Here is a 27,544-nt window from a genome sequence, read left to right on the forward strand (position 1 = left end):
AGTTGTGTTCCAGATTTCAATCACCTTATGGGGAAATAAAAATCATCCTCAGATCCCCTCTAAGCTACCTACCCCTTACATTAATCATGTGCTCTCTGGCCACTGACACCACTGCTAAAGAGAAAACATTCTCATTATCTTCCTTAACTAAGCTCGTTATTACTTTGCATATAATCAGGTTTTCCCTTCTGTGCTCCAAAGGCGGCAAACCCAGCCTATCCAGTCTCTCCTCACAGCTGAAATGCTCTATCCCAGGCAACATCCTGGTGAAGCTCTTCTGCATGTTCTCCAATATAATCACATCCTTCCTATAGTGTGGTGACCAGAACTGTGCACGCTACACTAACTGTGGCTTAACTAATGCTCTATACAGTTGTAACATAACCTCCCTGCTCTTATACTCTGTCCCCCAGTTAATAAAAGCAAGTATCCTGTACACATTCTTAACTATCTCGTTTACCTGTGCTGCTGCTTTCTGGGATTCTTGGGCATATCCACTCTTTGTTTCTCAACACTGCCCAGGGTCCTACCATTCATTGTGTATATCCTAGCCTTATTAGGCCTCCCACAATGTAACAATTCACATTTTTCAGGATTAAATTCCATCTGCCATTTATATACTCGCCGTACCAACTGGGAACCTAGACCCCACCTTCTTCAAGGACCCTTGCAAGCCTTTGACATCCGTCATCTATGTCTGAGTCCACTTGCTTCAAGACCTTAAGCTAAATGAGTTTTCAAGCAAGCATGAATGTTCTCTGAAGAGCAATACATGTGCATCTCAGGTTTCCCAAAGCAATCATCAATGTTGTGCAACAGCAAAGTCATCCTGACCTTGCAGGTCTTACAGTTACTGAGTAGCAGCAGATGGACTTTGGCGTCAATTGTCCCAGCCCCAGGATATTACCACAGGAGTTCCTCAGGTACATCGCCCAGGCCCAACCATCTTCAGCTGCTTCATCACTGACTTTCCCTCCATCACAAGATCAGAAGTGAGGACACTTACAAATGAAAGGATGTTGACCTGAAATGTTAACCGTTTCTTTCTCCACTGATGTTGCCTGGCTGCTGAGTATTTCCAGAATTGGCAGATTTCGTGCTTTTCAATGTTCGCTGATCCTTTACCTGAGATTTTTTTTTTAAGTAAAAGTGGCCTTGTATGCATTCAGCTATAAACAGCCAAGTAGCCACAAACCTTCTGGAACTTTACCCATTCTGTGTCCATTGTCAAACAAAAATGTTGGTAACTTTATTCTATCTTCGTTTACTAAAAGCCAGTTACCTTCGTATACTTTCATCCGAATCCACCAAAACACTCACAAATCTGAAGAAGAGGGAACCTTTCCATTTTATAAATTCTTCCTGCAAAGGGAAAAACAGTAAATGCCATGAAAATAATGGAAGTTCATGGACCAAAATTGTTAATTCTCTCCAAAAGTGCTGTTTGACCCGAATATTCCCAGTATTTTTTTAATAGTATTCCATGAGACCGATTGTCAGCCAGTATAATGAATGAGTGAAAATTCAGTTCATTTTCTATGTGATTAATTTTTCCCAAGGTTTTGCCTATTCTGCAGAATCTTAGTGAACAATGCCTGGCTCCAGTTAGCTGCTTGAAAGGGTTGTGGCTGATTGCCACAAACATACAGCATCTATCAGCCTGGAGAATGATACACATATCTGCCATAATCTCACAAGTAAACAAACGCTTAACTCTTGTTAACAAGCCAGTCTGATAGGAAGCAAAGGAGGAAAATAATAGCTCAAAAACCATGGATATTTTAGAGACGAAAGAGTACTTTGGCACAGAAAGTGTAACGACGCAATTCTTAAAACTTGGTCCCTCCAAATCACCTTCTATTCAAAGTCATAATGTCCAGCTATATGATAAATGGCAAACGTATACAGCATCACTATTAAAGGAGAAAAGATGGAAATATCAAATGATTGGGTCAATAATAAATCCCAATATTGAGCAATGCATTCCACTTAATTAGATAAATGCATTGTACGTAAGCTCATAAGAAGTCGGTTCTCTCAAGTCTATACTTAGTAAGTTTTGCTCCAGAAGGTAATGCATATAGAAAAATTACATTTCAGATTAACAGTAATAGAGTAACTGCTTAAAGAAAGTTATTGAGTACAAATCTTGAAACAACTCAGGATTATGGATCTGCAGCAGTTACGAAAACATAATTCACAGCCATTTATTTGATCTCATAAAATAAAATAAAAGAACCATGCTCTTCATTTACCTGGAGTAAGTTGGTCAGCATGATCAGAGTCTGTTTACGGATAAAGGGGTCATTGTCTTTTAAACACACAGCAACATTAGGAATGTACCGATCCACCATGGTAGTATATCGCATACAGAGGTCACATATGATGATGATGACATTATTGCGAACTGCTACATTTTCACACACCTCCAACTCGCGTGCAAGGGCAGCAATGCATTTCTTAGCTAGATCTTCATGTTGTAGGCACAGCTTTCCTGCACAAAATAAAATAAGGTGGTGCATCAGCAAAGACGATGTATTTCTCTGTCTGAAAGTTAATCAGTGTGTAAGGAGTTATTTTCATTCCTTCTCCATCATAGGCAGATATCTTTCTGTGGTAAATTTTCACAGGTACCAGTAAATATTCAGTAATTCCAATCCTTCTGGATTGTGAGGTATCTGACTGGAAACATGATCAAATACTGGGCCTGCTCATGTTCCCCCAGATACACAGAAACATACAGAAAGTGTATCAATTAAGGATTAATCCTTTTACTGTCCACAGACACTATAGTCAGTTACAGCACTCCATTTTTTGACTGATGAGATCCACAGATTTGCCCCAGATTGCAGTCCAAATGGTCGCTACATCCTGGCACCAATTCATGACTGGTCTTTTTTTTAAATTAAGCCATAGAATGAATGACTTCAACTCAATAGATTCACTGTGTCATCTCAAAAGTTCTAACATCCATAAAAGATTAAGAACTTGATTATTATTTTAGTCTAGCTTGGATTTCCTGCATTTAGTGGTTATGTGGATAACCAAGATGTAGCATCATTTAGTTTGACCCTTCACTCTCTTATTCTGATCTTAACTGGAATGCAAATAAAATGATATAATTTGACTTCAGTATCTCAGATTAGAGAGAAGATGCACGGAATGAATACACAGAACAGTAGAAACTCACTCGCTACTCTAGGCAGCAATGGCCTTACCCAGAGTGAAAAAGGCATGTGCTCGGACAACAGAAGATACAGCAGCAGATCCTGAAAACTCAGTGAGGGACTGTGAAGCCGGGAGATCACCGCCATCTGAAACAATAACCGATGAAGGAAATACTTGTGTTCAAATAAATAGAGAACAAATGTTTAAATAATTTAACAAATCAGACAGAAAGACTTCTTCAGATAATATCTTTTCCTATATTAATGTAAACTTATTTCCAACTTCAGAAACTTGGTTAGGTATCAAAAGGGTTTGACCTCAATTAAAATTTTCAAAATTAAAACACGAGAAAACTAACATTGTTGAAATATTTTATTCCTCTATGATATAACTAATACCTATTCACAACTTAGGGAAAAAGTAGAGAGCCAATTGAAATGTACACTTACCCAGCAATTAAAAATCTCAAATCATACAAAGATTCAGGTTTATATTTATAACACAGATTAACAAATAATTTTAAAATCGCAATTTAGACTAACACATTCCCTGGACGTAATGGCCTGCAACCTCGGGTTCCAAACAAAGTTGCTGCAGAGACAGTGGACAAATTGCTCATTAAATTGAACAATTTCCCAGAAAAATGGCAAGTACAACACTCTTACACAAGAAACGAGAGAGAGAGAAAGCAGGGTGCTGTAAGCCAGCTAACCTAACATCTGTCATCAAAAAGAAAACGCTGGAGTTCATTAAGGAACAAGTAACATGACACTCAGAAGAGAGCATTGTCATGGATGGCTATAAAGTTACATCTGTAATCTTTGTCCACCAACAACATGAGAATGACTGGCCAACAGATACTTGGTCTATCCCTTTTCCCTGTTTCAAATAAGGGCTTACAATTGCCATTTTCCAGACACCAAGATGACAGTCAAAGCAGATGGAAAATGATGGTCAAGGGCAGCACTATTTCCCCTGGTTTTTGTAAAAAAAAGCACCAGCATACTGTTTAGTTAGGCTGGGCAATTTATCTACTTTTAACATTGCTAAACCCTTAATATGTTTTTGTTTTCCTTGATAATCATTTCCAATACTTAATTTAAAAAATGATCTTTACATTCTTACATTTATTTTCTATATTATTCCCCACTTTCTTGAAAACAGAAACAAAGTATCATAGAATTGTGGAAACCATTTGGTTCACCTTGTCTATGCTGATGTCCACTTATGTTCATAGAGTAATACAACACTGCAGCAGGCCCTTCGGCCCAATTCATCCATGCCAACCAAGATGCCCATCTAGGCTAATCCCATTTGCCCATGTTTGGTCCATATCCCTCTAAACCTTTCTTATCCATATACCTGTCCAACTGTCTTTTAAATGTCATTATACCTGCCTCAACCACTTCCTCTGGCAGCTCGTTCCATACACACACCATCCTCTGTGAAGAAGTTGCCCCTCAGGTCCCTTTTAAATGTTTCCTCTCATTTTAAACTTATGCCCTCCAGAGTTTGATTCCCTTAACCCCATTTGCCAATGTTAGGCTTGTATCCCTCTACGCCTTTCCTATCCTATCCAAGTACCCATCCAAGTGTCTTTCAAACATTGTAATTATATCTGCCTCCACCTCCTCCTCTGGTAGCTCATCCAGATATTCACCACCCTCTGTGTGAAAAACTTACTCCTCAGATCTTCTTCAAATTTCTTCCTCTCACCTGAAACCTGTGCCTTCTGGTTCTAGACTCCCCTGGCCTGGGAAGAAAGAATCTGACCATCTATCCTATCTATACCCCTCACAATTTTATGAACCTCTATAAAAGTCACCCCTCAGCTTCCTATGTTCCAGTAAGAATAAACTCAGCCTATCCAATTTCATAGCTATAGTCCTCCATTCCAGGCAATGTCCTGATGAATCTCTTCTGCACTCTCTCTATTGATACCACATCCATCTTGCAGAGTGGCGACCAAAATTGTACATGATATTATTAATGTGGCCTAACCAACGTTTTGTACAATGCAACATGATATCTCAACTCTTGCACTCAATGCATCAGCCTATGAAAGCAAGCATAGCAAACAGCTTTTTCTAGTACCTTACCCATCTATGTTACAACTTTCAGGGAGCAATGGACTTGCAACCCAAGGTCTCTCCGTACATCAATGCTCCCAAGATCCCTCTCATTTACTGTCTGTGTCCTACCAGAATTTGACCTCCCAAAGTGCATTACCTAACACTTGCCTGGTGAGGTAATGCATTTATCCATTTAGGACTATACAGATCCACTGTTTCTACACATAAGCCAGCATAGAAAGCACAACTACTTGAAGAAAGACTATTGACCTGAAACATTAAATGTTTCTGTCTTCACAGAAGCAACCTAACCCACCGAGCATTTCCAAAATTTTCTGTTCATTTTAGATTTCCAGCAACATTTTGATTTTAGCTTTGATGGCACACCCTTCCCCTTGTTAACCTCTTTCCTTTCATAGATTTGTATGAATGATCCATTAAACTTTGCATTAGCTGTAATACATTAAAGTTATTTTACCATCAGCATTACTACATTTCTAGCATTGGTTAGTTCTTACCCGGACATAAACTGAGAGGAGAAGCAAGAAATGACTGAACCAGGAAGAAGATCCGCTTCTCAACTTTCCCAGGGCACAACTGTGCTGTCTCACCAAGTGTGAAAAGGTGTTTCACCTGAGGGAAGACAAAATATTGCAGCTGAATCTAGCAAATCCCATGGGACTCCCACAGGATTCTGAAGTGTCATTTGAGAGGACAATAAAGTGTATTAAACAACATGCTTTCCCACCACCCTTAGTCACTACTCACTAAAGTAACGGAATGAATATTGTTAACCAAATACAACAAGATTCACAAGTGCAGAGGGGAAACGTATGATTCTAAAAGGATGCATTCGTCTTCACAAGGCTGTGAACAATACAGACATTGGTGTGAAAGGAGGGAGACAGTGTAGGCACAGCCAGGTGGTTGGGGAAAGCAAAGAGTGGCTGGTGGAAAGGAGAGGGTGGAATACAAATTAAGAGCAGCAGGGGTAAGAGCAGGGGGAGAAAGTGAGCAGCTATTGGGGGGGGGGGGGGGTGAACAGAGCGAGTGGCTAGGTCAGGAGAAGGGGGAGGGGAGACAGAGAAAGTGAGAGCCAGACACACGAACTGTGGGACTACTTACACAAATATCATGCCTAAAAATCACATTTTGCTTTCTTTAAGAAATATTAAAAACGACTGTTACACCTTTGATGCAAACTTACTGTATATGGATTTTACTATGTGACAGTATCCACCTAGTAGATTGATCAAAAAACTAGATGCCCACAGGATCCAAGGAAAAGTGGCAGGTTAGAGTCAAAGTTAGCTCAGTGGCAGAATGGAAAGGTTAATGGAAGTTTTAATGACTGGAAGGCTGAATGCAATAGGACTCCATAGTCCTCAGTGCTAGATCCCTTGTTTTCTATGACATGTAGCAATAATTAAGGAGTTTGCAGACTGCATCAAAATTGGCAGCATGATTGAAACTGAAGAACATTGAAGCCCTCCACATATTTAAGTAGCACTGAACAGCCACACCATACAGTTTCGGGAATCGACAACCGAGAAGTGGGATTAGGCAGAAAACAGACATGACATGCTCAACACTGGCTCCCTCCATCATAAGTTTCCACAATTCTGAATCTATAAAATTTCGAGTTGCACAATGCTCTTGTATTCATTTTCTCTGACGACTTAATAACTAATAATAACTAGAGGCAGGCCTGTAATTATCAATACTTTAAGGTTTGTCAATTTAAAATGCTGTTCCTTGATTTAACATTATCATTGCGGGGAGAGGTGGTGACAAGAAAGTGAGGAGTGGGGATATCTCATTAGAATCATTGAATAATATCACTTGAGTCTTACAGCTTAGGTGGCTGCCATTTGACCAGCTATGCCCGAGCATGTTCTTTGAAAGCACTGTCTAATTTAGTCCCTTGCTGTGGGTTTTCCCACTAACTGCAAATTAGTCCACTTCAACTACATGTTCAGTTGCATTATGAAAGTTAACAATTTATCTAATTCTGCCACCATTTCAGTTCTTATCAATCTTCTGAAGATATTTGTTTTGCTTCTAGTTCTTTTGCAAATTAATTTAAACCAATGATTTTTGATTAGAGACCATCATAGCTGAGAAGAGTTACTCTGTCAAAATTTTATACATTCTCTTAACTTTACAGCTCACTACTCAAGTAACCCAATAATAATTTTATTCACCCCCGAGTATGCTATTCCAGGTTGTGTTGCATCACAATTTCACACATTTATTTTAAACATTTTTAAGAACGGAATTTGCCTTATTAAAAGGCATACAAAGAAAAAATTATGGAAAGTTTCCCTTAATTCTTTTGATATCCTTCAACTTTGTTTGTTCCTTACTTTTTAATTTCAAAATGTTTATCTGGTGCTTGTCAGCAAGAATATTTTGTGACAAGTTGTAACTCATCCCACAAACAGGAGCTACCTCTGTGAAAGAATCTCATTTTCTGATCCAGCATTTCCTGAGTGGCAAGTTAATCATTGCATGACTTTTATGTTGCTCTCATTATAATTTTTATTTGGGTGAGCATTAAAAGCAAGTTAATTCATTTGATTTTATAGCATTGAAGGAAGTGAACTGAATTTAATAAGAGTTCTAAAACTTACCAACATACTTTCATCCACATGCTGAGCTCCTGCATCGCCAAGAACAATATTGGAGATGTAAGCCTCACATATGAAGATTAGCTTTCCACATACCTGATCCAGCAGGACCTAATACAGAAATAGAGTATTACTCAATGCTATCTTGGCATTAAGTTTTAACAATAAAATCACCTTCACAACACAACTAAATTTAGTTAGCACATGTTAAAAGAATCAGAAAGAGAGACAAGGCTGAAGAGCAGGAGAGGAATTACTAGAGAATTACCATATAACATCAGGCACATGCATTCCATCGGGATTCTTAACTGGCTATCTATAATGCAATCATTGTTTTATTTTTTTTAAACTCCATTTTCTATAAGAACTTTGTATATGCATTAAATAAATCAAACGGCATAATTTTGTGTTTGTGACACCAAATTCAGTCACACGAAGAGAGAGTAACTTTGTAGATGACACAAAGATTGATGGTGTTGAGGATAGTGAGAAGGGTAGTTTAGGCTACTGGACAATATTGATGAGTTGGTAAGACGGAGAGATCAATAGCAGAATCCTGATAGGTGTGAGGTGATGCTTTGTGGAAGGACCAATAAGGCAAGGACACTACACAACAAATAGTAGGGCCCAAAGAAATATTGAGATAGAGAAAAATTAGCACACGAGTCTAAGGATTCCTGAAGGTGGCAGCATAGGTAGTTAAAATGACTACAAAGGCATACAGGATACTTGCCTTCTTTAGCCAGGGAACAGAGTTTAATAGTAAAAGTAGGTTATGGTACAACTGTATAAAACATTAACTGCACTTAACTGTTCTGATCACCACATGAAAGGAAGGATGTGATTGTACTTGAAAAGATGGAGAGGAGATTCACCACAATCCTGCATGGGATGCAGTGTTTCAGTTTAAGAGGAGAAACTGGGTTTGTTGTCCTTGGAGCAGAAGAGACTGACAGGAGACCAGATTGATATGTACGAAATTATGGAAGTTTTCCCTATAGTAGAGGTATCTTAAATCAGAGGACTTAGATTTAAGGTAGGGGGTAGGTGGTTTAGAGGGAATCTGAGGAAGTATTTTTTCCCCACCTCGAGGATGGCTGGAATCTGGAACACACTGCCTGAGGGCAGGTGAAAGCAGAGATTCTCACAATATTTAAATAGCTGAACAAGCATCTGGATTGCCAATGCATAGTAGGTTACAGGTTTAAAAACTTGAAAATGGAATTGGTATAGATGAGGTTTTGATGGCTGGTATGGACCTGATCAGCGGATGAGCCATGCAGTAAAGAAACAGATATGAGGAGAAAGCAGGAACAAGCTACTGAATTTCTGTGATCAGCTATGATCATAATGAATGGTGGAGTAAGATTGATTCCTGCTCCTATTTTCTAGGTTTCTACGTTTAATACAGTAGTCAACTTCAGGTTCTTCCAAGCTCACCTGTGTATCATCAGGAGTCTTACAATGAGCCTGACAGAGCTTGTACAAGGTCTCAACTGCCTGACTAATTATTTCTGGAGGAGAGCAAAATGCACTTATCCAATTCTGGACCTCATCTGTAATCAAAGTGCACAGTTAATAAATTATTAATGGTAGATTTTCTTAGTTTTTCACTGTATCTTGGTACATGTGACAGTAATAAATCAATTTATTTACCAATTTAAGAGCAACAACCAACAATGATCATCACAGAACAAGAACAATACATTTTAAAGCAGATCTTGGCTAATGGAACACTCGCTTTTTGTTTTTTGCCCAAACAATAAGACCAGTTTGATCTACCATAGGTATTCCCTCACTCTTAGGAAAGTCTGGAAGTTACTCCCATAACTGCCAACACTTGCAATGGACCATCACAATGATAGGCTCCGTTATTCTTTTTGCAACAAACTTCCCAACAAGCATTGTCTTGTCCACCCTTACTCCCTGATCAATCTGGCAGCACTCAATATGTTCCCACACTCAACATCCATCATCAACCTGCCTTCTAGAAATCCACGTTACTACATGAAATTTGGAAACTAGATTCAAGTCCTTTGAAATAGTTTCTTGGTTTCAATACCATATGTACAAATGGTAATAGAGCAGGAGAAGGCTACCGACTCTTTGAGACTCTGACAGTTCTTGACTAGAGCAAAAGCAGCTAGTCCCTCTGCAATGCCTTTTCCACATTGTCTTGCAAACTCTTCTCTTTCAAATACTAGATTAAAAATTGGCTCAACAGCAGGAAGCCAAATGTAATGGCCAATGGCAATTTTAGAGGCTGTATGTAATTGAGTTCTGCAGGGTTCAGTGCTATGCCCTTTGCTCTTTATGGTATGTATAACTGATTTGGATCTAATGGTAGGCTTCACAATTAAGCAGTGTGCTATTGACATCAAAACTGCCAGTGACCTTTCTGTGCTGTAATTTTCTATGATTCTATTCTGATCTATGAAAGTTACAGATCCTTGGAAAGTTACAAATGAATCTGCCTGCACTATCCTGCCAGGAAATACATTTCAGATCTTATTCATACACTATATAAAAACGTTTTAGCTCTCGTTGCTTTTAATTCTTTTGCCAATCACCTTAAATCTCATGTTCTCTAGTTTTCCACCCTTGCACCAATGGAAACAGATTTTCTCTCCTCTGTCTAGACATCTCCATATTTTGAACACCTCCATCCTAACCCGCTCTTAACCTTTCCCACTCCAAGGAGAACAATCCCAACTTTTTCCAAATAACATCTCTCTTCCTAGGAACCATCCTCGCTAATGCCTTCACTTATCCGATGATTTGAGCGTTTGCCAATTGTTTTAAAAGGTCTGTCATGACTTTCTCATCTTTGTACTCTCTGCCTCTATTTATGAAACCCATGATCACTGTAGTTTTTCTTAATATCTTCTCAATCTGTCCATTTTACTTTTTTTTTGCCATCCATTGAGAAGGATGTTACATGGAGACTAATCATTATCACCCAAGCAACAATGCTAGGCTATCTTCTCAACATCACAACTCTGTATGCGGCTGCACAAACTGGTTGCGGTGATTTTCTATATTTCAACAACCTTTAAGACAAAGGCAAAGTGTTCACATTTAAATTAACAAGTTTGAAAAGAATTGCTACAATTGGTCATTATTGTCACCTAATGGCTGCACATTACTTTCCAATGACTTATCAAAAGTACCACTCATAACAAAGGTTTTGAATCAGTGTTCCCAAACTACAAATTTAAGCTCAGCAACGTAAAGAAATGCCCAAAATTCTCTGAAAGGTGAACTTCAAATGAAAGCTCAGCTTGTTACTCAAGGAACCAAAGGATGGCAGAAATCTGAAGGGGGGACCAAAAGGGAATTTCGTATTCACCTTAAAGCAAGAGTCATCGCCAATACCTTTGATGAAAGAAGACTTGCCTTTTACAAGTACATGGTTCCCTGAAAGTGGCGACACAGGTAGACAGGGTGGTGAAGAAGGTATGTGGCACACTTGTCTTCATTGGAAGGGGCACCGAGTATAAGAGTTAGGACATCATGTTACAGCTGTACAATGTTGGTGAGACCACACCTGGAATATCGTGTACAGTTCTGGTAGCCATACTAAGGGAAGGATGAGATTAAGCTAGAGAGGGTGCAGAAGAGATTCACAGGGACGTTACTGGGACTGAAGGGTTTGAGTTATAAGGAGAGACTGGATAGGCTGACACTGATTTCCCTGGAGTGACCTGAAAGAAGTTTATAAAATCATGAGGGGCACAGATAAGGTAGATAGTCACAGTCTTTTCCCCAGGGTAGGGGAGTCTAAAAATAAAGGGCATAGGTTTAAGCTAAGAGGGGAAAGATTTAAAGGGGAACTGAGGAGGAAATTTTTCCATACAGAGGGTAGTTGTGGGTTTATGAATCAAGCTGCCAGAGGAAGTGGTAGAGGTAGGTACAATTACTTTGTTTAAAAGAAGTCTGGACAGGTTCATAGAGTGGTAAGATTTAGAGGGATAGGGGCCAAATGCAGGTAAATGGGACTAGTTCAGGCAGGCATTATGGTTGGTATGGACGAGCTAGGCCTAAGGACCTGTGTCTGTACTGTTTAATTCTATGGCACCCACCATCCCATGCCATGGTTGAAATCCAGCTGTCAGGGTCTGCCAAAGATGCAACACTAGCCTAAACTCTGTGATTACACAATTGCCCAAAAACTTTTATTACCTTATTTCACTCACCTATCAGTTTAGCTCTAGTTTCCTCCAACAAATGATGAGCAATGTTACCTACAACACTCAAAATGTGGCTTGTTCTGTTGTCTATATTCTTAGATCTGCAAATATTGGAAAAAATACCACATCAATCAATTAAAAACTTTATACTGCTCTGGTACAATTTCTGGTAATTCACATTTAATAGAAAAATCACACAATTTTTCGTATCATTTAAGATAATAATCACTCCTACATTGAAAATAAAACTAACCAGACCAGGCAGATATTCATTCTAAATAGGGTCAAAGATCAATGGGCCAACGTGGTTTCATGATCTTGACACAGGTTATTTTACCTATGGAGTAGATACTAGATTTCTGTCCTTAGGTTATCCAAAGCTTAACAAAAACAATTAACCCAAATTCATAGCAGAGAACACTTCTCCAATTACGAATGCTATCTGAGCTATGAGACTAAGAGGATGGAAACTATGCCACCTGCTGCGTGCTAAAGAAAGGAATCTACTCAAAATCAGGAGCTATTAATAGGTTTAGCATTACAGTTCTAATTAGTCATTAACACATACAGTACTTCTGATAAAATGGTAGCAGAAGAGATTCAAAACATCTAGCCATCTTCTAGCCCTAAACTAACTCAGTAGGAAACATCAAAATTTGAATAACATGAAGGCTTTTGAAAATAATTAGAATGCTGTATTTTAAAACTTGCTCTACACAAAACTTGGAAAAGAACAATAGCTTCAGAGTATAAAATTACAAACCTGTAAACATCATCCCAAGTGTCTACAATTTTTGCATAATTCAACTCTGGGAAGGATCCTGCAACTTTTGAAAGCAGCATCCAGGCAGCAGGGGCATGATCAGTGTCAGTGTGAGAGATGAGGTCTTTTATAAACGTTGAACTGAATTTATCTTGTTGTGACCACAGAAAGAAAGCTTTGGTCAGGTAACGACTGTGGAAGGAGAAAGAAAATTACACTTCTGGTACTTTTGATGTATCAACAGAGAACTAATAGATGGAGACACAAGAAACTGCAGATGCTGAAATCTGGAGCAGCAAACAATCTGCTGGAGAAACTCAGTGAGGTGAGCAGCATCTGTGGGGGGTTTGAGGGTGGGGAAGAATTGTCAACACTTTGGGTCGAAACCCTGCATTGGGTCATTGGTCCCGATGCACCGATGCAGGGTTTTGACCCAAACATCGACAATTCCTTTCCCCTCCACGGATGCTGCTCGACCCACTGAGTTCCTCTGGCAGATTGTTTGAGAATTAATAGGTGTTAAGTCAAAGATGACAACTGGGAGAATTTTGAAAAGTTCCCAAAATGTTAATGGAGCTTGTACAAAATTTTCATCTTTTCTTCGGTCGCCTGGTAATTCCTTTCCGTGACAGAGCTCAGAATTGAGAATCTGTTTAGAAGGTAAGCTCTCAGGCATGCAAGTGATGTGTTCTACCTGACGAAGCAAACTGGGTGTAATTAGGGCTTCAATGCTGTTGACATGGGCCTTAAAAAAAATGCAAGATTTCCAATCACTCCTGGGAATTCATTGCCCACGACCAGAGTGGAGAAAGAGCTTTCAGGATTATTTGAGAATGTGGTGTCTGTGCATCGGGGCACACAGAAGCCCTACATAAACAGCAGAACATCCACCCACTAAGTCAGGTGTCTCTGGAAGAGTCTACAGTTCCCAAATGGCCTTATCAGTCACTTCAGTGCTCACAAAACAGGCATGGAAGCAAATTACACTCGACCCCGAGGGACCACCCAAGAAAAAGTATTTCAACAGTTAAGTATGATTTTTTGATTAAAATGGTCTTTTTTCAAAATAAAGAGAGATGGATTAAACCTATTGTATTCTGATCCACAAGCTCTGATCCCAACTGATAAAAGGGGAAAGAAATTTAGTGGAATGAAATGAAGGGAGTTGGGGAGATTCAGTACTCTTGCAATGTTAAATAAATCTTTTAAAACTATAAAGTAAACCCACTATGAGATCAAATCGGATAGAGGCAGTGAATCAAGCACAAGGCATATTGCATTAGAAATATCTTGCACAAAATGCCTCTTTTCAGTTTCATTAACTTCAACAGAATGTTTTTAGTACAATGACATACACTGCAGCAGATCTTGGATCATTCCCCATCTGAAACCTGTGGTTCTTGTATTACTACTCACATCAAAACCCAAAAATTGGTTTGAGATTTTTGATTGGACATAAACAATATTACAATAGCACTGTAAGCTTCCCAGCTCTGAAACTGCACAAATAAACAGACACTACCAAGCTCGTAGCTGGTAAATTTTCCTCATGTATGCAACTATTGAATCCTCTGAATAGCCTCATTTTCTACCAAAAATGAAGTAAGAATGGAAAATACTGTTAATATGCAGAGTTCAAATTATGAAGAGGAAAGGCAGCAACATTCCATGTTACAATCAACTTCTACAGTTGCCTGATCTTTTGGGAATTTGCCAGTGTTTTGTTAAATTCCCGCTATTCATTTATATCAAACCGAACTTATAACAATAACAGCTTTCAAGAAGGAAAATTTTGCAAGGTTTTGAGAACTAATGAATAGCTCTCTCAAATCACCAGAAAATAGAAGATCAGCTGAAAAGCCTCATTCCACACTGGCATTTATTGACTTTTATCTTTGCAATACAAAAGACAACTGATAAAGTCCTTTGCAATTAGAAACATATAAAATAGATCCTAAGAGGTATTTACCAAAGCTCCTGATACTCAAGTGCAAGAAGTGCTAAAACATCCCAGGCCAATCTTTGGTACTTGTCTTCATCATTGAACTGCCTGTAGTTCTTGATTTGCTGTATTATCACTTGATTCATATACTCCAGTGCTTTTTCCTGGATAGAATTCTCAGAATCAATTACAACTGGGATAACTCCATTCATCCAAGCCTTCTGCAGCATTGCATTACTGGGTTGAGCCTGCAAGAAACATACAATCTGACTCTTAGGGTGTAATCGCAAATCCTATAAATGTGCACAATAAATTTCAAACTAAACAACAATGCAATTGAAGGTATTGGTATTGGTTTATTATTGTCACTTGTACCGAGGTACAGGTAATCTTGGACTGCAAGGTTCTACTTCTATCTAAAAGAGAAATTTAAGATCTAATGGTACTAACCATAAGCTTAGTGAGTATCACATCCCAAGCCCATTCCTCCCAATTCTGGCATACCTCATTATTCTGATAATTAATGATATTTTGTCACGTTGAAAGAAATGAAATGGTTACGTATAAAAGAAAGGTTTCCCAAAATAATTTTTTATGTTCTCGCTCAATGTGATCCTCTCTTATTAGCTCCATATCTAACCAGATCCCACAGCTCACAATAGTTAAAACAATATTTTATAAAGAGAAGACATACCAACAGAAGATCTGTGATGGACTGCAGTGTTTGCTTGCGGACAGATGGGGCAGGATCTCGACAACGGTCTTGTAATACAGACAGATCATCTTGGGTGCAGAAGACAATGTTCTGTTTCAAAATGCTTACAAGCACCTACAAGTACATAACACAAATGATTTACCAGCATATCTAAACATCAAGATTTGAAAGACCAATTAAACACTAACTGGTGTTCAACATGCAGTTTACTGTGCACAAATGTTGTCTGGTTGAAAGCTGTTAAAAGAAAATACAAATGAATTCGTTTTATGTTAAAATTAGAAAGAATGTACACCATGTATCATAAACAAAAAAATGATATTGAAAGTATTTGCCTTTGATTTTGCTTTAAAATAATTAATGAATCAATGGCGATTTTCATTGCAGAGGCAATAGTAAAACATTAGGAGGTATACAAAACTAGTTTTGCACAATAGCCCTTGCTTTAGAAGCTTTTTGAGAGAGTGGGAGAGTAAATAAAGAATCGTAGGGGATCCACAGATGTAGGTATCACATCTGCTCCCAACAGCTTTAGTACCAAAGCCCCAGTTGCACTCAAACAGCTCCAATGGCACGTCATGTCATTCCCATGTCCAACACCCAAAACAGAGTGTATTCAGAGCTCCAACATGGTAAGAAATTACAAGGTGGGCAGAGGAAGAGATTTAAGAATGTGCTCAAAGTCTCCTAGGAAAAAGTGCAACACCTTCACTGACTCTTCCGAATAACTAGTCCACAACTGCCAAAATTGGAGAAGGCGCAGCCAGCAGGGCATTGAAAACATACAGACATTTATCAGGAGCAAGTAGAAGTCCAGTGTACATGTCGAAGGAGTGCACCACCTCCTAAACTACCCATCCACCTGCTCCTTCAAGGACCTTCCCCAACCATGGTTGTCTGCAAGTCTCACATTAGCCTTATCAGCCACATCAAAGTCCAAAGAACCAGAGGGTAAGCAAGGCGCTCTTGATCCCAATCGTCTAAGGAGTGCACCATTTGGATTGACAAAGGCATTCAATAAAGTGCTACATAAAGGTTACAGCACCAGGAAACAGTGCTGAGGGAACATATCGGCATGGACAAAAGGTTGGTCAATAGACATTAGGATAATCAGTTAATTTTCAAGTTGGCAAGCTTCAACATGGTATAGTCAGGTACCAGTGCTGGCGCCTGATCTATCTATATTAATGATGGATGAAGGGACTGAGTACTGCACAAAGACAGCTGGGAAAACAAATAATGAAAAGGAGAGAAAGCAACTGCAAAAAATACAGATAAAGTGAGTGGACAAAATAATGGAGATGGAGTACAAAGTCAAATGAAAGCTTATTCTGCTTGGTAAATGAATAGCAAATTGTGTGAGATTATTAGATGCCAAGGTTCAGAGATTGTATTTTTGGATGAGGACTCCCCAAAGTTAGCTTGCAGCTACAACAAGTAATTAAGATAAATAGAATATTGGTCTCTTATTGCAAGAGTACTTCAGTAGAATTTACACTGATAGATCACAGATACAAGGACGAAGAATGCGGCAGAGTGATGGGTCTTTAAGTAGCACTGCTGCAGGGGAATATAGGGTTACTAAAATCTGTGTGTGTGAGTAATAACCTGCTTAGAAATTACATCTCATCTATTTTTGGTTTGTTAAAATATTGCTGCAAAGTGCTTGTGCCAAATCTGAACTTGCTCAATGAAAAAAAATCACAAAATTAGATACAAGTTTGAAACAGCATTAGAATGATTTACATTCAGGAAGCTTTAAAACAGGAATCAAAATGCAAAAAGCTGCAGAGGATTAAAAAAAATCGAAAATGCTGGAAATACTTAGCCTCAGCTACTGAATCTTTTCAGTATTTAGTGCTTCCATTTCAGTTTTGAAATGGGATCCACATGTTTCCCAAAAGGACTACATTCAATTCAAGGCAGCTGCTCATGCTTTGCTACACATCAGAGAAGGACAGGTAACATTCTTCAATGTGCAGAGAGCAGTCACACTGGTATGGCAGCCGCTGTCTTTGCATACTCTGCACCCAGAAACCTTGCTAATGTCACGCATGTCATTTGGGCATGCAAGCAAAAGCTTTAGTCCCACCATACATCAGGTAATCCTTTTCCTATTAAAAATGATAGTCTTACTGCAGTGGTGCATTTGATTATGAAATGATTTGGATGATGCCTTAGCCGTCATGTTACTCTGACAATGAATTGACCTCCAAGGCAAAGTAGATTCATGTTGTGCAATTCTTTTCTTCTGCTTCTACAGTGGTTACCATGGAAACCTCCAAAAAGGAGACTCCAAGGAGAGTCTCAGAGTACAAGTATGGTCCGATGGTGAGATGAAACATCTGTTCTGCTGCCTGTTGCCAAGAATCCTTCTTTACCACGAATCAGCACGGGGTGGGGGCAGAATGGTGGGGCAGGGCTTGAAAGCAGCAGGAAAAGGAAAGGTGGCAATTACACACGGAGTGCTTTACTGCATTGATTACATCCAACTGCTCCACTGAGCCAAGTGAAACGTGGTACTTTTTAATCAATGGGAGTAACTGCATTGCATTGTGCAGACAGTACATGCTGCAGCCATGTTAATAGAGAGAATGAATGTCTGGGGTGTTGGACGGACTGCCGATGAAGTAGGCAGTTTTGTCCCAGAAAGTCGCGAGTCCTAAGGTATTGTTGAAGCAATACTCACACATAAAAGTGGAGAACATACCATCAAATTTCTGACTTGTGTCTTGTTGATTGGAAAAAACTTTGGGGTGTCATGAGGAGAGTTACTTGCCACAGGATATCCAGCTTTTGACCCTGCTATTGTGGCTACAGTATTTATATGGTGACCCTTAAGGTGATGACGGTGGGGTTCTCTGAAATGGTATTACCACCAAATGTCAAGGAGAGGTAACTATCTACATTGTTGGACATGGTCATTGCCAGGACCCAATGGCCGGCATTCATGGGGTTTAAAGGAAGTGGCTCTACAGATAGTGGAGCCATCAGTTCAAGTTTTTGGAAACTTGTTGAGTTCTAGGAGGGTACCAGTGGATTGAAAAGTTGTGTACATGAGAGATTGGGCTATTCTTTGTTTCCACACTCGCATCCAATAACTTGTCTCAGTTCGGTTTTCCATTCATCATCTAAAGACAAGAAGAACCCTGATAAGAACAAATAATCAGTACAATGATTGTACATCCACACTACCTGAATGGCTGATTTCCTTACGATGGTTCTTTCATCACCAGCCCTCACTCGTAACATTGACATAATTTCTGTCACTGTCAAAGAGAAATGTAACATAGCTTCATTAATGATGAATTACAAGTGCTTTAAAACATCTTGATTGCTCAGGACTGATTTAAACTACTAACAAGTAAATAGGACATTATATACATAAAACAGCTTGGTTAATAGTCACATAAACGCAACCCCTGCGTTATGGGGGGGGGGGGTCTGTACCTGGAAGATAGTATCTTAATTTTCCATAACACAAAGCTGGTCACCTGCGCAAGTATCAAGAAATGCAAATTGAAAATAAAATTTATTTACTTTTCTCCCCCCCTACCCCCCCCCCCCACATAAATTCCGTATCTCAAATTTTTGGGCAGTGATTTATTAATTCTGTAAGGGCAAATTTCCATTACTCAAAAGACTGTAACATAGACATTGCTTGTAATTATTATGGTGTTGTGGACCACTATCTAACCCACAGACTTCCTGTCAGATCCAAGTAGAGGAATCCCTTCAATTCAATTTCCCCATTCTTTCTCCATAGAATAATCTGTACGGTTAGCTCAAGAAGCTATTCAGTTCCCTTTCAAACGTCTTGATTAATTTAGTGTCTACCTTCCCTGCAGGCAGCATGATCCAGATTGCATCCACTGAGTGAAAAAAAAGGTTTGTCTTCATGTACTGCTTGTAACTGTTGCCCAAGATCTTAAATATTTCCTGAACAGCCTCACTCAATTTACCTTATCTAAACTAATCATGGAGCAAAAGACAAACTGCTGGAGGAACTCAGCGGGTCAGACAGCATGTGGAAGGAAATGTACAGTTAATGTTTTGGGTTGAGATCCTTCATCTGGACTGGGAGGCTGTGGAAGGGAGATCATGGATTAATAGACTAATCACAGACTGGCAAGACCTTATTAAAATCATCCCTTAACTTCATTTCTCCAACAAGAATAATCCCTGTTTTTCCATTCCGACCTCATCCCCGGAACCATTCTATTACATTTTTTGGTGCACTCTTTCCAGGCACTTCACATTCTTCTTGGAGGTTATGTGAGCAGAACTGGACTTAGTACTCCACTAGTAATCCAGTATTTTACTCAGGTTCAACAAAAGTTCCCTGCTTTTGTACTTCACGCCTCTGTGAATACCGGAATTCCATAAACTTTACTAATCACTCTCAACGTGCTTTGCCACTTTTAAAGATTTATACATACAAACACCCAGGACCTGCTGCTCCTGCACATTCTCTTAGAACAGTGGCATTTAGTTTATATTGTCTTCTTATTCTTTCTGCTAAAGTTATCATTTTATACCCACATATGAAACAGAAGCAGGAGTAGGCCAGTCCATCACTTCTGCCTGCTCTGCCATTCAATAAGATAATGTGAACTTCTACTTGGTGCCACTTTCCTGCACCAAGCCCATATCACTTCATCCTGTGATATCCAAAAACCAATCGATTTATGAATATACCCAGCAACTGGAACTCTACAGCCCTCTTGTGTAGAGAATTCCAGACTCATTGCCTTCTGGGTGAATAACTTTCTTTTCTCAATCCAGAATCATTAGCTCCTTGTTTTGAAATTACGATCCCCAGTTCTTGATATTGCAGTGAAGGAAACATTATCCCCGAGTCTATTCTGTCAAGACCCCTAAGCAGAATGAAATCACACCCCAGCCTCCTATATTCCACAGAAATAGACCCTGTTTGCTTAACATATCCCAAAGAACAAACCTACCCACCCACTAATCCCACAGTTCCAGAAATCATTCTGGCAAACCTTTGTTGCTCTCCGTCTATCACAAGTATTTCTTACCATAGAATCATAAAAAACGTACAGCACAGAAATGGGCCCTTTCAGTCCACCGACTGTGATGTCTGTCTACGATAATCCCATTTGCCTGCATTAGGCCTGTATCCCTGTACTCCTTTCCTGTCCAAATGTCATTTAAACATTGTAATAATATCTGCCTCCACTACCTCCTCTGGCAACTTGTTCCAAATTTTCACCACTCTCTGTGAGAAAAGCTTACCCCTCAGACCTCCTTTAAATTTCTCCCCTCTCATCTTAAACCTGTACCCTCTAGTTCTAGACTCCCCTGTCCTGGGAAAAAGACTATCTATCCTATCTATGCCCCTCATAATTTTATAAATTTCTACAAGGTTACCTCTCAGCCCCCTACCTTCCAGTGAGATTAAACCCAGCCAATCCAACCTCTCCTTATAACTACTGTCTATATCCCCCCCCCCACCCGAAGCTTCCCCGTATTCTCCTCAACCCAAATTTCCACACTACTCAGTATCATCAGCAAACTTACAGCAATATTACACTTGGTCATTTTAACCAAATCATTGCTACAGAATGTGAACAGCTGGGGCTCCAGCAGTAATCCCTCTGGTAACCCACTAGAGCATATTTCCATGTTTCCTTCTGGCATAGGAGGCCATTTTTACTCATCAAGTCTTTATTGCCTCTCAGAGCAATCTTATTTCCCCAGTAACCTTCCCTGGAACCTATTCACACATTCACATCAATATCCCTAGGGTTCAAACATTAATCTACATACTGGGGGCATCTTACAGCAGCCAATTAATCTACCAACGCACATGTTTTTGAAATGTGGGAGGAACCCCACATGGTCACAGGGAGAATGTGCAAACTCCACACAGACAACACCAGAGGTAGGTTTGAACCTGGGTCACTGGAGCTGTGAGGCAGCAGGTCTACTTGCTGCACCACCGTGCCACCCTTTTTCAATTCTGACAAAGGGTTGATTGTTTCTCTTTTCACAGATGTTGCCTGACCTGCTGAGCTTTTTTCTAATATTTTCTGATTTTGTTTTTAGAAACAACCATTCCTCACTTCCCTCTATTTCCTGTCTTTTAAGCAAATTTCCTATCAATACTGTTACTGACCTTTAATTCTGCAAGGCTCAAATTTGCTAACTAGCCGTTTGTGTATATGAATATTTTCATTATCATGTCTTCACGAACTTAAAAGTTTTCCAGCCATGAAAGATTAACCAGCGTAATGCTATATTCTCATTTCAAACTGCTCATAAGAAATTTATTAGCTGGAATTCCCAGTTATTTATTTTACACATTAAACTATGGGCTTATGCTTTAAATATAGAGCATCAGCACTTTAAATTGCACTACAGTTTAATCAACACCAAAGGATGTTTTACTCAGATGCTCTATAAAGTTTAAAGCATTTGGAGACACGAAGCTAAAATTGCACCAGTTGGGTGAACCATGCCAGTTTCTGCAAGGAAGTGATTTTCTTACATCCGTGATGTACAAAATTCACATGCGTAAGGATTACACATCTCAGTTTGTTGCATGGTTTTGCACAGTACCCTCACGTCACAAGATGTGCAAGAAATTCAATATCCCATCAGGGCCAGAGGTCAAAGTGGCAGCTCTCCGATTTTCAACATGCTTCCTTTACTGAGACAATTTTGGACCACATAAGCAAGTCAGGAATTGCAGTGGGTAAAGAGACCAAAGGATGGGTTGTTGTGGCAGTGGTGGACACTCAAGGAACACTGAAACGGTTGGGGACATTCCCCTTTCATTGTCATTACCAACTACTTCAGTCCAAGACCTGCATCAATAATACATTTCACAAAGATAATTTTGTGTGCTCACCATTCTTGACTGTCGAATCCCCAGCATCCGTGACCTCAATACTTTTTAATGCATCCCTGCTTTGGCTAGTGGTGGCTAAAAATGTCAAATATTTAAAAGAAAACAAATTAAGAATGGTAGTCGAAACCTTTTCTAATCTAAATTTTACTGTGATGCCACTCAAGTAAACAAGACGGCTAAAGGCAGGATAAGGATGCGATTCCTGTACTTTAATTATAAAGTCAGTTTAAACCACGCCCATAGTTCAGAAAGGCTCCAAAGCTATATGCACACTCATAAACTCGGAGTAACTTAATGTTTAAGAAGTGGTAGGCAAACCAATAACAATTAAACAGCTAAATACAATTCCTTGACAATCTTGTCCTCTTCATCACACCAACCAAATACAAAATACTTCTAATTATTCTTGCCAATAAGTTAATGTAAGACGATTGTAAGCACCAAAATAACAGAGGCCCCTCAGCACAATCACAATTTGAATTCATTAGTTTTCATGAATAACTAACCTACAATCCATTAGCTATTACCATAATCAAGACAAAAGATAAACACAAAGCTTGTATGCAGTTTATATATGATCTCTTGATATAGTTCTTCCATAAATGATTATTACTGTGCAAAATTTAAATGGGAAAAAAAAGTTTTGATGAGAAAGAATATTTTGCTCATCAGTTTTACAAGCACTACGGAATAAATTTGGAATTTCATCAGTGTTATTGTGCTCACCAGTGACTAATAAATCACCATTTTCTGTGACTTCAGAGGATTCTGGTGTATCCAGGGTCTTGTGTAGACTTTTTGTGGCTAAAAGATTATCAAATGTATAAGCAGATGAAGTTGTTAACAATATCTTTAACTTGCACTTGCAATCAAACAATATTTTTCAGCATTCCAACAGTGAAAAGACCAACTAAGATGCATCTACTTTATCTGCAGTCTCTCAAAGTATTGCAGACTTTCACATTCTGGGCAATTTTGGAAGAGAATGACAATGACATTAATTATTTCTCTAGGAAAGAGTTTTAAGCATTAAAGGTTCCAAAATAGATCTTTAGCTTTCCACAAAATGTTTTAGTATGCAGTACAACTCAGTTCAAACTACTATTGTAATCTTAGTGGGGGGAAAATTGCTATTTCATGACACTAGTGAGAGATTTTAAACATGGTCCAAATAAGGAAAACTGCTGCCATTCCAACATCAGTGGTTTTTCCTGGACACACCTCATCTTATCCCCCTTGCAAAGGGATAGGTGTGTTGCGGTTGCCCTCTCACTATTGGCTGTACTAAAACAATTCAACATTTGGTCATTGCTAAAACTGGTTATCTGATAATTACTGTCAGCCTAGGCTTGAGACTGTATAAGTAGTACCTTTTGCTGATAAAGTGTAGATGCATCCTCATTGGAATGGAGCTTGGTGCAGACTAGAATTAGGTAAAGTGCAGAAAATCAGTGAAGTTGGGGAAAGAAGTGCAATGGAGGCATTTAAAAAAAATGTTAAATTAAGAAGTGCACAATTAGCAAGAATGTCCGAAAGGGATTACAGGTTTCTTAAAACATGAGGAGATAGTTTAAGCCTATTGATTGCAATTCCAGCACCTTGTGGGAACTTCAGGATACTCGATGGCGTAGAAGGAAAGGTTTTTAATTCTTGGGGCATTTGGATCAGTTCAACATGGGCATACTACAACTTAATATGTCTGCAACCAATATTCTAGAAGGTGGGTTCACTTGTATATTTGGAGAAGGTTTAAATTAAATTGGCAGATGCATGGACATCAGCATATAGCAATAGAAAAAAGGAATGAGGTGCACAAAGGAATGGGAGTGTTAGATACGAGCAGACACTGAAATGAATGCAAAGACAGATTTGAATGTGTGTGCATAAATAGGCAAAGCATAGTGAATAGTTGGGTGAGCTGCAAACACAAGTAACCATGTGGGATTATGATACAGTGGTGATAATCATAACAAATTCTACACCAACATTGCAAGATGCAGGTTGTTCAGAAAAGACAGGAAGGAGAATAAAGTCGTAGCAATACTTATCAGAATCAGATTTATTATTACTGACATATGACATGAAATTTGTTGTTTTGCAGTACAGTGCAAAGACATAAAAATTATAAATTACAAAAATAAATAAATAGTGCACTTATAACAGTGATGGAGAGAGACAATATTGCTTGAGAGGTCAAGTGCACAATCCATTTTGTAAAAGACTACAGAGAAGGGAGGAGATATGCAACTGGAGGTGTTCTACAGGGCACCAGATGATGAGAGAGATGGGTGGAAAAGCAAATCTGCAGAAGAATGACAGAAATATGTAAGAATCATTAGTGGTTATATTTAGGGGCTTAAATTACCCAGTACTGGTTGGAATAATCGACAAATGGGTGGACTTTCTGAAACGTATTTAGAACTTCCTTGATCCCTATGCTTCCAGATCAACAAGGAGGGAGTCATTGTTGGATCTGGAGAAAGAAGTGGACCGGGTGGAACAAGTGGTGAGACAAAACTTGGAGGAGTGATCATCAGGTCAGAAGGTTTAAAATATAAAATGCTTTAAGTAATTAGCAGGTTAGGTAAATGTTGAGACAAAGATCATTTCTCTCTATAATTGCCACCCAGCCAGTTGAACAATTCCAACACTTTCTGTTGCTATTTGGCATTAAAACATTTGGAAGAAAATAAGTTATTTTGTCACATCTTTATGATACAGCTCCATTCTATCCAGATAAACACTAGGCTATTGGAACAAATAATATCTCGTAAAGTAGGAGGTAACATTATGGCATGGATGGAAGAGCGGCCAACGGGAAGCAGAGAGCTGGCATAAATGGGTCTTTTTTTTTACAGATAACAAGATGTAACAAGGTGTGCCATAGGGATGGGTCATGGGGCTTCAACTTTCTACAATTTACATAAATAACTTGCACAAAGGGACCAAAAAGGTAATAGATACTAAGTTTAAAATGATCAAAAGATAGGTAGAGGAAAGTAAGTTGCAAAGAGGAATCAAGGAAGTGACAAAGGGAACATAGATTGGCCAAGAGAGTGGGCAAAGCTCTGACAAATGGAGTATAATGTGGAAAAAATAAAGTGAAATTATTCACTTTGGCAGGAAAAATGAAAAAACAGAATACTACCTAAATGATGAGAGATTGCAGAGCTCTGAGATGCCAAGGGATCCATGTGGTTTAGCGCATGATTTGAAAAAGCCTAGTATGCAGCTACAACAAGCTATTAGAAACCTAATGGAATGTTATTATTGGGTGGGGAATTGAAGTGCTGTGTGCAGAAATAGTCACCTCATTCAAGGGATGATGTAGATAAGTTGGAAGTTCAGAGTTTTACTAGACTGACACCCAGAACAGATGGGTTATCTTATGAGGAAAGGTTGTATGGGCTAGGTTTGTATCTACTGCAGTTCAGAAGTGAGAGAGCTAACTTGATTGTCACTTATCAAACCCCTTGAAAAGTATATTTTCATTTAATGAAGAATTAGGGCTCTTTGGTTACAAATAAGGGGTCACCCATTGGAGGGAGGGGGGTGGAATTAATCACCCAAATAAGGGATCACCCAAGGAGGGATCTCATTGAAATCTACCAGATACTGAAAGGCCTGCATAGAGTGGACATGAAGAGGATGTTTCCATTAGTCAGAGCGTCTAGGATCTCAGGGCACAGCTTCATAATAAAGGGACATCCCTTTAGAACTGAGATGAGGAGGAATCTCTTTAGCCAAAGGGTGGTGAATCTGTGGAATTCATTACCACAGAGGGCTGTGGAGACCAAGTTATTGGGTGTATTTAAGGCAGAGATTGATCGGTTCTGGATTGATAAGGGGGTTAGGGTTACGAGGAGAAGGTGGGAGAATGGGGCTGAGGGAGGAGAAAAAAAAATCAGCCATGAGTGAATGCCGGAGCAGATTCGATGGGCTAAATGGCCTAATTCCGCTCCTATATCTCATGGTCTTATTTAAGACAGAGATGAGGCAAAGTATTTTTCTCAAATGGTCGCGAATCTTTGAAACTCTCTTCCTCAAAGGTGGAAGCAGAGTTTTTGAATATTTTCAAGTCCAAAACTGAAAGATTATTGATAAACAATGGGCTGCAAGGTTACTATGGAAAGGCAGAAATATAGAGTTGAGATTACAATTAGATCAGCCATGATCCTTTTGAATACCGGTGCAGGTTTGAAGGACCGACCCCTGCACCTAATACACATAGTCATGTTGTATTCTGGAATAAATCAAAATGTAGAAATCTGACAATCTATTGGAACTTCTATACATGCCGATTTTACATGTACACTGTAAAAGTCAGATACAACATTGTGCAAAGTGCAGATGTTCTGAAGATGGTGCTAGGATTACAGTTCTACTTACCTCCCAGCAGTAGTTCCTGAACAGACTCTAAAGCTGTTACAATATTTAAGTCTAAACACTGTGCAAGACAAGATAGTGCCCTGCTCCGGACTGTAGGAGCCTTATCCGAGCATCTACCCAAGATCACCACCTGGATCCAATACTTGTTACTTAGATACTTCTGATGCTCTGGCGGAATAGAAAGATCTTCTTCCCTTTCAGGTAATTTCAGCAAAGCCATTATTACATCCAAGGCAAAATTTCTGTAAGATACCTAAAAACAAGAGAAACAAGGCACAATACATTTCATTTCTCATTGAGTATGCAGGAGACACTAACCATTCAGAGGGACATTAATACCAGAGAACCATAGCTGCTGCCTCACAGCTCCTGGGACCTAGGTTTGATCCTGACCTTGGGTGCTGTCTGTGTGGTGTTTGGTTTCCTTCCACATACCAAAGGTATGCTGACAGGTTAAATGGCCACTGTAAATTAGTGTAGGTCAGTGGCAAAAGAACCAAAAGGGAACTAAAGGGGATGTAAAAGAGGATAAGTTGCAGGGGTAAAAGGAAGGGGAACAGGACCAATGAGATTGCTCTGCTGGGAGCTACTGTGCACCTGATGGGCTGTGCACCCTGTGATGTAATGAAAAGTAAAAGCCCATTTCAAAGTCTAACCCAGCAGATCCTATAAGCAGCAGAATAGACGTGCTCCCTTCCCTTTACCTGGATAATTGAGAGCCAACTGTACTTTAAATAGTGTAGAGAAAGTCGAAAGAAAGAAATTGGGAGGAATTGATGGGAATAGGAGAAAAATAAA

The 27,544-nt window shown here is 39.2% G+C and overlaps 1 protein-coding gene across 1 annotated transcript in view; it reads right to left on the bottom strand.

Annotated features, from left to right (window-relative positions):
• The window catches only part of ncapd3 (non-SMC condensin II complex, subunit D3), an 85,862-nt gene that overhangs the window by 27,500 nt on the left and 30,818 nt on the right, over nucleotides 1-27,544 (bottom strand). The window contains 14 exon segments of the mRNA XM_052040027.1: nucleotides 1,283-1,362; nucleotides 2,256-2,494; nucleotides 3,219-3,314; nucleotides 5,759-5,873; nucleotides 7,874-7,981; nucleotides 9,311-9,426; nucleotides 12,067-12,161; nucleotides 12,824-13,015; nucleotides 14,793-15,013; nucleotides 15,460-15,594; nucleotides 18,676-18,749; nucleotides 22,358-22,432; nucleotides 23,084-23,161; nucleotides 26,747-26,999. Of these exon segments, the coding sequence (XP_051895987.1) occupies nucleotides 1,283-1,362; nucleotides 2,256-2,494; nucleotides 3,219-3,314; nucleotides 5,759-5,873; nucleotides 7,874-7,981; nucleotides 9,311-9,426; nucleotides 12,067-12,161; nucleotides 12,824-13,015; nucleotides 14,793-15,013; nucleotides 15,460-15,594; nucleotides 18,676-18,749; nucleotides 22,358-22,432; nucleotides 23,084-23,161; nucleotides 26,747-26,999 (1,877 nt within the window).

The sequence above is a fragment of the Pristis pectinata genome, chromosome 27 (assembly GCF_009764475.1).
Source record: "Pristis pectinata isolate sPriPec2 chromosome 27, sPriPec2.1.pri, whole genome shotgun sequence".
Lineage (NCBI taxonomy): Eukaryota > Metazoa > Chordata > Chondrichthyes > Rhinopristiformes > Pristidae > Pristis > Pristis pectinata.